Below are 13,361 nucleotides of genomic sequence, written 5' to 3' on the forward strand. Positions count from 1 at the left end.
TCATCATCTTGGAGTTGAGGAGATTGAGACAGGGGTAAGTGTGGTCTCTGTCTGGCAGGACCATGATCTGCACCTTGCACAAGCCATTTTCTCTTTCTGGAATGCTCATGCCCTTGTTCCTTTTTTTAAAAAAATATATTTTATTGATTTTTTACAGAGAGGAAGGGAGAGGGATAGAGAGTTAGAAACATCAATGAGAGAGAAACATTGATCAGCTGCCTCCTGCACACCCACCACTGGGGATGTGCCTGCAACCAAGGTACATGCCCTTGACTGGAATCGAACCCGGGACCCTTGAGTCCGCAGGTCGACACTCTATCCACTGAGCCAAACTTGTTAGGGCCATGCTCTTGTTCTTCTAGGGCCAAGTCCTTCTCACCTTTTAGGTCTCAGCCCCTTCTTTATTCCCTTCATAGAACTTATTACAAATTTTAATTTTTTCCCATTTTTAGTCTTTCTCACTAGAACCTAAATTCCATTAAGGCAGGGACCATATGAGTCTTGTTCATCTTCCTACTCCTAGTGCCTTGCAGAGTCTAGCATATAGTAGTTGTTCATTAAATGTTGGTGAGTAAATTGATATTGACTTGAAAAGTTCATTATTTCCTAATCTTTGTACTATACAAACAGCAAGTAGAAATATCCCATGTAAGCATAATGCTGTATTATTGACTCAGGTTGGTACCCAGCAGCAAGCTTCTTTTTCTGTGTATTCCTAGAAATTTTACAACAATGAGAAGTTTCTGGGAGAAGGCATATAAGCCTAGCAAGGCAAAAGGTAAACACACTCAGTATGATAAAAAGCCAACTTGAATCGATACACACCAAAAATACACCAGTGTGTGTTGTTGGAAAAACATTTATTGCAATTCAGTGTCAAAAAGTTTTACAAAAATATGCCACCATCTGGTACAAACTATAAAAAAGTCAGTTCATCATGCAAGAAAAGTGTGCAAATAATTTATACAGATGGACTCAGCTCACACGATATTAAATGAACATCTTTGCATGTAATTAATCTAAACTTATCCTTTTAGTTACAATGTTCACCCCCCTGTACTATTTGTCATTAAAAAAGAAAAGTATCTAAGCTCAGGACATGGACTTGAATATACCCCTTGAGCCAGGGTGATTGGCACTTGGTAGAATAAAGATGGCGCCAAGAGTTCTCAAGTGTAGAACACCACTTGGAGCCTTCTGCTTAACAGACTTGTGTATCGTTAATTAAACAAACATTTCTATACTCGAAGACAGAAAAAGTCACGTTCAAACTCCAGAAGTAATGGTAGCAGATGGAGTTTCAAGAAGTTCAGAGTTTTGGAGCAGCCATCCATTTTTGGCCAAATGGAGCAGGGCCTAAGTTTTGAGAGGTTTCTCAGGAAGTTTTGTTTGCTGAGTTAAGTTCAAGGACACTTTGAAAAATGTCCAGCAGACAAAGGCTTAAATATCGTGGATCCGTGCTCCTTGCTGCCTCATGGAACAACCCCCGACCCCCCTTGCTTAGTAGAGATGAGGTTGAGCAGAGAGCAAACTTCCATGGGGTAGAGGCTCACGGGATGGGTTCCACAGGACCAGAGGACAGGGAGATGGAGGGGGTGGACTAAATGTACCTCTTAGTTAAGGAGAGAGGAAACGCCTGCTTGGCAATCATCAGAACTTCAGTTTCTAGAAGGCAAGCTGACTGCTCAGCCATTATCTGTCTTAGGGCCACTTTTATAATTAAAATGTAAGTACCCAGGGAAAATGAATTTGCCAAAACATGCTGCTTACTTTGTGGCCAGCAAGTTGCACTCATTAGAATGCTGTACTCACAACAGAGTTAGAGGTCTGTAAAAATTTTAAGTGGCTCCTGAATTTCTCCAGGAAGAACCAGGGGCTTAAAATGTTTGGCAAAGTAATGGCCAGATGCCCAACACTGGACCCTCATGCTTGCCTTCCTCAGTGAAGGTCTTGGGAAGAACCATGTTGGTTTCACATGTCTTCAGCCACACAGAAAGGTGTGGGGGCAGGGGGCACAAAGTCAAGGCCTCAGAACGTCCCAGGTTTATGGTCAGGTCTACCACGGAGTACCAGGGGGGCTGAGGCAAAGGGAGCACCGGACTTCAACATCTCTAACCTCCCTTCCAGCACAAGTCTGGGGTAAGACTTTCCTTCCCGTGGAAAACCATGGAGGGTTTACTTTCCTTAACAAAACAAAGAAGAAAGCATCTAGGGAAAACGAATTTAGAGGGATTACAATCTTGTTTGTTGAAGACATCAAGGGCCCAAGATATATCAAAGAGTCATGGGTCTGCATTTGCCCAGAGGTTCAGGGTATCTCTGAGGTCTGTTTAAACACTAATAGGATTTTAGGCCAGCATCCAGTCAGAGGGATGGTTCACAGACTCAGAGAGTTGGAAACAGATTAAAAACACACACAAAACAACAGATGTCGACATAGAAACTGATGATATAGTTTAGTTAGAAAAAAATTCACACATAAAATTACAGTTAAAAAAATTCACACATAAAATAGAGTATTTGCATAGCAAGACATTTTGCCCTAGAGCCTGGCAGAAAAATATAAACTCAGGTGCATATTTTATGATAAACTCTGTATTGAACGCTAAGGATGATATACTGTTGAACACGTCTTGAAATGATTGACCTTCTTGTATATCATACCTCTTGCTCAGACAAATGAAATTCCAAACTCTCTTTGCCCACAAAAACAACAGGAACAAGGAGTCTGTGTTAATAGCAAGCTCGTCGTGAAAAAGTTTTTGAATCCACAAAAGATGACAGCTGTGGCAATAATGCAGTACACACTCGTTGCCTTACTTCACCACCACCAAGCAAAGCCCGTGCTTGTGTTGAGTTTTGCAGTATAAACCCAGCTCATCTAAAATATCTGCCCTGAGCCACTTCAATATAAAATTGACCATCATGAAACAAATGTCACTGCACAACTGACACCTTGAAATTTCTGCCACTGGCCCTCCCACGAGACGGATCCATCTGCTCAAAGGAACAGCGTTGAGTAAGAACCCAGTCTAGTTTAAGATATTATTACACTTTTTTCTGGATCTTGCTATGAAGTGAACACTCCTAAGCTTTGCATATTCTCCTCTCCTCAAATGCTGTTCTTTAGTATCAAGAAAGTCTAGGCTCTTGCTCACAGACCTTTGAGTTGGACCAAATGATACCAGCCCTGTGGATTTGCTCACATTACTCTGTACAAAACTCTTTCCTTTTCTGGAAGTCCAAATTACTTCATATTTGCCATCAATTTCAAATGTTACTCCACGGGATTGGGGTGTACAGCAGAGTAGAGTGGTCTATCTCTTCCAGCAATTTCCATTGTCATGTCCCTTCTGGCTTTTAGACCAGAAGTTCTGAGACAGGGATTCCTTGTTTTTGTTTTTTAGGTGGGGTTGTCCTAGGACAGTGGTTGGCAAACTGCGGCTCGCAAGCCACATGCAGCTCTTGGGCCCCTTGAGTGTGGCTCTTCCACAAAATACCACGTGCGGGTGCGCACGTACAGTGCGATTGAAACTTTGTGGCCCATGCGCAGAAGTCAGTTTCCGTCTCTCAAAAAGAATTCAATCGTTGTACTGTCGATATTTGGCTCTGTTGACTAATGAGTTTGCCGACCACTGTCCTAGGAGGATTTGTCTAGACATTCTGTAGATGATTAGTGCCCAGGGAATACGAATGTTCTTTTTACCTCATTTTACTTACATGTGAGGCGCTGACCATGCTTCATGCTACCAACACATGCTCTGTGACAGCTATGCTCATCCCCATTGCCCTCACACAAATCACAGCTTCTAAGAGATGCCATTTCTATTCCTTTCCCTCTCCCTCTGCACCTGCCATTTCCTTTTTATTCTCCTCTTCCACTGAAAGAGAACCACAAATGTCGCTTTCTCCTTTTTTCCTTAAAAATTCTTCTTGACTGTCACACACCACCTCCAGTGACGCCAGAGGAGATGGGAGAGCCCAGAGACACCAACTAGGCAAACATCTCAGAAAACCATAACCCTGTCACTTGTGGTAGGGGTTGCCCTGCACCCATGCACCTTGCCTTGAGCAAGCATGAGCATTGCGGACAGTCCCACCAAGGCTGGTTCACCAGCTTTGTGCTGATAGTCCAGAGCAGGTGACATTTCTGGGACTGTAAACCTGAAGGTGCCCAAGAGCTGCCACCTCCTTGATCAACATTAAGGGTCAGAGGTCACGAATTGGTGGGAAGATGTGGAAGGCCATGAACACCTAACCCTAAAATTATAGACAAAGGTTCCAAAGCTCTGATCCCACATCTTTAAGAAAGCCGAGACATTTGAGAAAAGCTGTCCGAATTATGAAAGCTCTTAAATTCCTTAGTGTAGACCCTGCATTCTCAATGTGACCTTGACTCGGCGGAGAGAGGAGAGCAAGCAATACCTCTCGGTATTACAATGGTTGGTGCCACTCAGAGCTCACTATTACCCAATAAGATTTTGTTTAATATTTAATTTTTCTCATTAGGGAGAATTTAAATTCAATTTAATTTTTTCTTCTTGGAGGGTGATCATGAAAAAATTATTGAGAAACCCTGGTGTGGGCACAAACATTGCAAAGTGAGGAGCATCGACCAACAACCGGCTTCTCTTCCAAATCCTGGTACTTGAGTTGCGTGTTGAGGGAAGGGCATGCGATGGCCCTGCATCACTAGCTGGTCCCTGCGCTTGTTTCTGTACTTGCCTAACCATCTTTCCCCTCTCAGGTCACCCCAAGGTCAACCCCTAAGGATTCACTGATTCTGAGTGAATGTGAACCAAGTTCCTACTTTGCTTCACTTACTTTCCAAGCACATGCAGGGTGGCAACTTTATTTACAAGAAAAAAAAATAAAAAGGCAAGGCAAATACAATGGCAAAAATATGTACATTATTGTAGAAAAGCAAAGTTCTATAAAAAGTAAAAAACAAAAACACTCCCCACCCTATCCCAGGAATATTTGATAATGCACTCATGACATCCTGAGGTTTTCCTCCCACGTAGTTACCCACTGGTATTGGCCTAGCAAGATCCCCTGGGGTACAAGCATGTTTAGGATGAACTCTAAGCACCTCTGTTCCCTGTTTGGCTGGAACTCCAGGCTCTATTTTATCACCTGCAGGAAGCCCTCGCTCAGGTCGACCACACTTAGACGTGGGGCGTAACGAAAAGAAAGCCCCTCAGCTCATCACCCGTCAAGAGGAAGGGTTTCACTGACATGCCAAACCTGCTTTACAGGCCTTTATCAGCACTCTGGCTCCGACCAGTCCACAGAGATACGCTTACGCTTATCCGAGTAGATGCCCCAGGAAGCAGACATGCCAAGAAATTAAACAGGAATAAGAAAGTCTTCACAGCAGGGGGGGACTAATTCTATCTTTTCTGTGATCGGACATCCTCTGGGCTGGTTTCTAACCGGCCTTCTGTTGCCCTGAATGAGCTATGACACAAAAGGATAAAAGGCCTGCATGGTTTGAGGTTGTTCTAGTGGAGAGGCCACTCTGAAGACTGCCCCCTTCACCTCCCAAGGAGCATCGTGAGGACTGCCTCCAAGACCCAAGGAGCATCGTGAGGACTGCCTCCAAGACCCCTTCCCATTTTCAATCACTTTTTATCTGATGAGAAAACGAGACGAACAGACACTGCCTACTGGACGACGCACTGTGTCAGAGAGATCGCTGTATGCTTTCCGAGGTAGACTATTGTGTGATATCTTCATAAGATAAGGCCCTATGTGTGCCCGTGGGGGGTTAAGATGGGTGGTACTTCCGTTGCCTCTTCAAAGCTAACCCAAAATCTAACCCAAAAGCCCAGGGATTTCTCATCTGCAGTTTTTCTTCTTTCTTTCTTTCTTTTTTTTTTTTTTTTAACACATTTTCACATTGTAAACAAAGCGTGTTCTATCTTGTATTCAAGTTTTGCCCTCTTCTTCCGCATCTCTGAGGAACTCTATATACAGGAGTTCCCGTGACCATCTAGAGAATTCCATTTTCACCGATGACACGGAACTCCTGCCCTTATAGTCTTGCTGGCAAATTGTTAGGGAAAATAAAGTTTATTTACAGTATTTCTGCTTTCCATACCAATTCTAATGAGAAGTCCATATTCTTAAGTTCCCAGCCAGTGACTGTGTCTCTCCCCTCCAATGTCCTCCGTGACTTATCTCAGAAGCTTCGAGCCAATGTTTAGAATGTACACTATTTACAAATGAAGTGTCCAAACTCTGTATTCCCAACATCCAATCAGTAGGGAGCCCTTTGGAAGTGTTGTCATGGGCTGTGATTCAGAACTTGAACAAGTTGATAAAGTCCTGGGGAGAGAGGGAAACGGAGCAGCTCTCGGGGTTATTGGCTGTGCACGGGTGGTCGGTGCCCTGCAAAGGAACATCAAGGTCAGATTTGAGTTCTCAGAAGCATCTCGTTGGCTTGGAGCAACACAAGGCATTGCCCAACTCAAAACAACATCCCTCTGCCAAGAATGCCATAAATTCTGCAAACACTAAAGAGGTGTGAGTGTGTGTGTGTGTGCACGCATACCAGCGTGCGCATGTGCACTTGTGTGCAGAGATGGGAGAATTTGGGGGTGGGTGGGTTGCAGAAAAAAATAAACCTAAAGGGGAGGTTAAGGAAATTATGGTCTTCAGAAGTTTTTTTCTCCAGGGACAGAACTGGTTTTGTCTTCACCTACAGCTGGAGGTTGCAATTAGGAAAGGAGCTGGCGTCGTAATAGCTGGTACTATTGACTCTTAGGGGCTGGGCAAGGGGTCTGTGGCTGCCACCTTCGAGGAACATACCTTCCAGGAAAGAATGTGACAGTGTTTGCAAAGCTGTAGGGTGTCTCCATACTGCTCTTTCCGTGGGTAGCATCGCACAAGTTTAAAATACATCTTCTTCCAATCCAGCTGTCCTTTGTCCGACAGAATCAATCGCTTGCGGATCTAAATATCAAATAAAAGTCATTGCAGGAGAGTTCAGCAAGGAGAGGGCTTGTGGTTTTCTGGTTCTGAAAGTCCTGCTCCCACCCACTTCCCTCCTTTTTCATCTCTATCCTATAAAAGCTAAGGGGAAATAGCCAAGATAGAAAGAAGTAGCTTCTGATAAACAGGAGCTTTTAATCAGTCTTTAAAGGAAACAGGTGGTTGGTGACATCTTTCTAGTGACCTCCACCAAACTGCATTTGGCCAGTACTGGCCAGGTAGCTCAGTTGGTTAGAGCATCGTCCCAGTATGCCCATGTTGTGGGTTCGATCTCTGGTCAGAGCACATAAATGGAACAACCAATGAGTGCACAAGCAGGTGAAACAAATCAATGTTTCTCTCTCTCAAAATCAATAAATTAAAAAAATTAAAGTTTAGGTGATCTCAATGAACAACGTCCATCTTTTTTTTGCTCTAGCTTGAGTGATCATTTCCAGGGAGATGCAGTGACTGCCTGGCACAGTGGCTCTATTTTTATATAGAAATATTACAGGCTTCATGAGCAGAACTAGGTGACCTCACACTTCTATATAAGGAAGTTGGAAAACAAGACCGAGGCAGCATGAGGCAGGGGAGGAGCCTAGAGTTGGCGTCAGGAGGCCCAAATTAAAATGCAAGGCCAGTTTCTTCAACTAGAGAACCCCTTCACTAATTTCTTTTTTTTTTTTTTTTTTAATATATTTTATTGATTTTTTTTTTACAGAGAGGAAGGGAGAGGGATAGAGAGTTAGAAACATCGATGAGAGAGAAACATCGATCAGCTGCCTCCTGCACACCCCCTCCTGGGGATGTGCCCGCAACCAAGGTACATGCCCTTGACTGGAATCGAACCTGGGACCCTTCAGTCCGCAGGCTGACGCTCTATCCACTGAGCCAAACCGGTTAGGGCCCCTTCACTAATTTCGATGTTAGCCATTTGTGGCCCGAGTCTCCTCATCTGTTTAAAGTGGGCATCATGATGTCCACCCTTCCTGGGGTCATTAATATGAAATGAAATGATATCTGTAAAAGTACTTAAGCTACAATACAGTATATCATAAAAGTATAAGTTACTTTGTTATAGAAAAGAAGGACTGGGGTCAATTTGTGAATTTTTTTTTTTTTTTTTAGAAAGTTGTAAAATGTGGATGGTTATGAAGGTGTGTTTTTTCCCCCCATCAAAACCACCTAAAAATACCAAAATCTCACACACACTATTTAGAAAGTCCTCAGACTGTTGTTTTCCAGTCAAACCAGGAAGCCCTGGAGGGTGGGCACCCACACTTTAAGCTTGAGAAGATGCTAAGGAAGCTTGAGGGTGGGGAAAAAGGAGGAGGGAGAAGGAAGGAGTGTCTGCGGGGCTGCACCGACCTGCCGCTCGGAGAAGTGGTACAGGCAGAGCCTCTTCCACAGCAGCCGGTCCTCGCTGAGCACATGCAGGTTGGGGCCCACCTGGCCCAGGCTGACCAGGTCACGCCCATCACTCAGCCTCTGCATGATGTTCAGTTGCAGGCACAAAGGCAGGTCGGTGAAGGTGAGGCCTTTGAAGGCAGGCTGCGGGGAGAAGGGTGATGTTAAGTCTTGGGGCGGAGAGCAGCAGGTCACCAGGCAACACCTCCCAAGGATGCAGCTGTCCCCTCACCCTCCATCTTCAAGCTGGTTTATTGATCAGACATCAAAGCAGCAATTCTCCCAGCCCTAAGCACAGACACAGGGCCCATGGCTGAGACCACAAAGAAGACTCTGGACCGGCTAGAGCTGAAAGGTGCCAGGAGATTTTCCTGCTTCACAAAGCATTGACTCAAGATTTCCCCAGCAGCACATGTTGGATTCTCCTGCTTTAGTCAGTACACTCAATTATGAGATTCGCTACCTTCTGTAAGAGCTCACTGTCCTGGACAGAGTACCCCGTGCCCGCCGCCTCAGCCTCCTATCTCACTGGCCCCAGGTGACCACCGATCCCCCCAAGCAGGTTTGCTCACCAGCACCCAAACACGCTGCCCACGAGGCCTCCACTCCCCCTGCCCTCCCTCTCTGCCCACCCAAATGGTACGCTTCCTCCGAAAGGCCTTTCTGGCTCTTGCGACTCCCTCAGGCCTTATTCTTTGCATCTCTCCAGAATCCCTACGATCTCTTTCAGGTGCTTTTGGCTGCAAGCCCCCTTTGGTTTTATAATGCAACCTTTTACAAAAGGAAGCTGGGATACGACATTGCTGTTAGAATGTAAGCTCCAAGGAGGCAGGAAGTTTGATCTTTTTTTCTTTGCTGTGTCCCCAATGTCTAGAAGAGCGCCAAGCATATAGTAGGCACTCAGAAAATATTTGTGGAATGAATGACACCCGAATCATTAAATAGGTCAACAGCAGCAAAACGACCCTGCACTGGTTGGTGTGTGTGTGTGCGTGCGCGCTTGCATGTATGCACACATGTACTCGCTCTGTGAAAATGGCATCCAGAATCCTGGTAGCCTAAATGCCACCAGCCGTGGAGGCATCTCTATTCAAACCTAGGGCCCCATGGAACATTTTGAAAACTGTTTGTCTGTGGATAATGCCTTGGTAATTGGTCACGAGCTTCTCAACTATATTCCTGAACATTTATTTAAGCCCTTTGTTGCTTAAATTGGATGAGCTCGTGTTATTCCACCCAGACCACCATCCCTGAAGCCAGGGTCTAACTTAGTATTCTTTGCAGACTAGCCCAGCCAAGCAACACCGTTTGAGGGCTTACTATGGGCTGGCCCTGGAGGTGCTGCAGTGGCTCATTAGGCAGGCGAGAGACCCAGAAACAAGCAAATACTTCCAGAACAATCTGTGAAATGCGACCTAGGAGGCATGCAGAAAGTGCTCTGCGAGCAATCTCTACGTAGACAGTCCTCAGTATTTGCTGGCAGGTCTTGAGCATCAATTGGATGCTGCCATCTGGATAAGAAGTCAGCACAAATCACCTGAGACTGTGGTTCTTGATTTCTGGGTGGGCGTTTTGAGAGTGCACTACTGACATTTTTAGCTCAGTATTCTGTCACCTCTGTGGGTCACAGGAAAAATGAAGACACCCTTCCTTAGCTCAGGGAAAAATACCCTGGGAATGGGTATCGAGTTTCCTTCTCAAATTTCTAGGGAACTAGACTCCATAGGAAGCACATCAGAGCCTGACCACACAGGATTCCGGGGGACATGCGATTAGCAAGTCCATCCTGTGTCCCCTGCAAAGCAGGACAGGCATGCAGAGGGAAGATGGCAGTGGCGAGAGACCTGCAAGGCTGGCCTATGAAGAAGAATGGGAACTGACATGGGAGGGACACGGGATGGACATGCAACAGATCTGGGTCCCAGGTACCCTTGGGAAGTCTGGGTCTCAGTCTGCCCATGTCCACAATGAATTGGTTTAGAAGATTCTGAAGATCCCTTCCAGCTCCAACAAGCTCAGATCTGGAGCTGTTTCAGCCTCCTGACTCATCAGAAGTGTCTATGACTTGGCAATTTTTATTGCTCAGGCTGTGGGGTTGAACTTTCAATTGTTTGTAAAATTCAGGGCTTTGCCGGGATGCAGAAGGCCTGAGACCTATTTGTCGTTTATCATCTGCTGCTGATCATGTGAGCTAATAAAACTGCCAGGAGGTTTTCCTTTTGTTCCCAGCACTTCAAAGCATCTACTTTTTTGGTTAAAACTCCCAGGCCAATTATTACATGAACTCCTATTAAAGTCTGCTTGGCAGAGTTCACCCTCAAATTTTCAAACCTGAACTTTTCCAAAATTCTTTCCCAGACCCCATGCTGAGCCCTTACTCCTGATACACGGTTAACTGCTTGTGTGCCTTTTTCTTTTTGAATATAAACATTTAAGAGAAAAGTAAGTTACTCTTGCTCCTTTGATCAAGCATTTGGCTAAAATCCTTTATGTCCACCCTGCCCACAGGCTTCAAAACGATGCCTCGCTCACAGTGCACTGTGATTCTATTGAACCTCCCTTCCCCAACCCAGTTCTTTTCATTTTCCATCCTTTATTATACTAATTAGTTTGTCATTAAAAAACTGACTCCATAGAGTTAGATATAAAATTTTTATGGAAAAGAAGATACTGATAGAACTTTGACAACTAGAAAGCAATTCATATAAATGTCACCTGTTAATATTTTTGTGTAATAAAGTACTTTTCTTTTGTCCAGTTAAAAAGTAAGCTTTTTAAATACAGTCCAGCCCTAACCAGTTTGGCTCAGTGGATGGAGCGTCGGCCTGCGAACTGAAGGGTCCCAGGTTCGATTCCGGTCAAGGGCATGTACCTTGGTTGCAGGCACATCCCCAGTGGGAGGTGTGCAGGAGGCAGCTGATCGATGTTTCTCTCTCATCGATGTTTCTAACTCTCTATCCCTCTCCCTTCCTCTCTGTAAAAAATCAATAAAATACTTAAAAAAATAAATAAATACAGTCCAGACTGAAGTAATTAAACTCCTTCTCTCTTTCTCCTCTCTCTCTCCCGCCCTCTCTTTCTCTGTCCATTTGCATGAAAAGCTCCTCAGGACTCTGAGGGTTTCCTGCTCCCACGAGGGTCATGAAGGAGGGCCTGAGGGCGGAGAGCGCATTGAACTTAAAGCTCAGCCTCTGCAGACAGGTCTGGGTTCAGTCCCCATGCTCTGTCTTAAAGGTGGTGAGACCCTGGCCAGGTTATTCCTAACTACTCAGTCATATACAAAACGAGGAAACGCGCATCTCAGAGTGTTGCTGGGAGGAATGGATGAGAAGATGCACAGAAGTCCCAGGAACTATTAGCTATTATGATGACTCCTCCTTACAGTTAGTTATTCACTAGATGGGTTAATACACAGGGTGGGGCAAAAGTGGGTTTACAGTTGTTCATATAGAAAGTAATACAATTAAGAATAATACAAGAATAAACTCTTTCACATACAACTATAAACATACTTCTGCCCCATCCTGCTGTATGTAAAGGACTTAGAAGAGTGTCTGCCACAGAGTGAGCCCTTAATAATAATAACAGCTGATGCATTTACAACACTTACTGCACGGCAGGCATAGTTCCAAGTGCTTTCCATGTATTAACTTCTTAAATCTCACTTCTTAAAGTGTATTAGATACACTTTATTGCCCTATTTTCCAAATGAGGAAATTGAGACATGAAGCGGCTGAATAACTTGCCCCGAATCCTGCAGTTGGTAAATCATCATCATCCATAATTCAGGGCATTATTTTCCAATTGTAATCCTCTGACCTTTGAACAAGTCCTTCAGCCAGGCAGTGGGGGAAACTTCCCTTCAATCATTCATTCATTCAACTAAATTTATTGACTGCCTTCTGCTCTGTGCCAGGTAGAGGGGGCAGAGCAGGGAACAAGATGGTAATGTCCTTTCTTTGTGGAGGTGATGAGACAGTGGATGGAGACCACAGAGTGAATCCCCAGATGAGGTCATTTCAGATGGTAATAACTGCTCTGAAGGAGGTGAGATGATAGTGGCTTCAACAGATTGGGTGGTCAGGGGAGGTGACAAGTTCAAAGGCCCACGCCAGGACCAAGCCGAGAGTGTGCAGAGAACAGCTTGGCCTAGTGGAGCACCATGAGCAGAATGAGATGAACTTCAGTATTTAATCAGCTCTATGTGGGATTTCTTTGGACTTAAAAGATTTGCAAAAAGCTGAATCACTGAATAAATAGTTGGAAGAAAGCTGGATTGAAAGAAAGTTTGGAAAGCACTGATGTTAAGAAAGCTTTGCCATTTTAGGAATAAGGAGTCCAGGGTTCTGGCCTCAGCTCTGTCTCTAATTGCTGAGTTACTTGGGGAAAGTCACTGGACTTCTCTGGTCCCCCCGACCCTCCATGAAGAAATACCGGTAGCAACTACAATGCTACTTCCCAAGAGAGTGTGTGGGTCAAGTGAAAGGGGCCCTGGGGAAGTCAGCCCATGGAAGTGCAAGGTACGTGGGTGGATGTGGCCAAGGGGCTCCTGAGAGGTGGACAGAGGGCACAGAGGCCAGCTCTGGGCAAGAGTGACACCCAATGGGTGTCCCATAGTTGCTGGAGGGAAGATGGCTTTGGGACAAATGGGACTTGCTCATTTATATCACTGGCTCGGTAATTCTCTTCTGGGCTTAGAAAAAAACACGGAGTATGAAGTCCAGGCTACGGAGAATGCCAGAGATTAGATAGAAAGTGTAAGTGGGTTTTCCAGAGATAAGCTGGAAACTTGAATCTCAAATTTACATCGTCAAACTATGCCTACCCTTGAGAGATGGGAATGGAATAAATTATTAAAATAAATCAGATAAACACTCATAAGAAAGTCTTGTATTCTCTTATAATAGTCAAATAATTGAGATCATTTCAGATAGATTACTTGGGCTTGTGCTCTGCATTGTGTGTGTGTGTGTGTG

At 44.7% G+C, this 13,361-nt stretch overlaps 1 protein-coding gene across 1 annotated transcript in view; it reads right to left on the minus strand.

Annotated features, from left to right (window-relative positions):
- Positions 1-843: 843 nt before the first annotated feature.
- The window catches only part of FBXO32 (F-box protein 32), a 35,894-nt gene continuing 23,376 nt past the window's right edge, over positions 844-13,361 (minus strand). Inside the window, exons 7-9 of the mRNA XM_080646356.1 lie at positions 8,347-8,529; positions 6,814-6,957; positions 844-6,393 (exon numbers count right to left, since the gene is read on the minus strand). Coding sequence (XP_080502482.1) covers positions 6,304-6,393; positions 6,814-6,957; positions 8,347-8,529 — 417 coding nt within the window. The 3' untranslated portion in view covers positions 844-6,303. The remainder of the gene's footprint in view (positions 6,394-6,813; positions 6,958-8,346; positions 8,530-13,361) is intronic.

This window comes from Plecotus auritus, assembly GCF_963455305.1.
Source record: "Plecotus auritus genome assembly, chromosome: 11".
In the NCBI taxonomy this organism is placed as follows: domain Eukaryota; kingdom Metazoa; phylum Chordata; class Mammalia; order Chiroptera; family Vespertilionidae; genus Plecotus; species Plecotus auritus.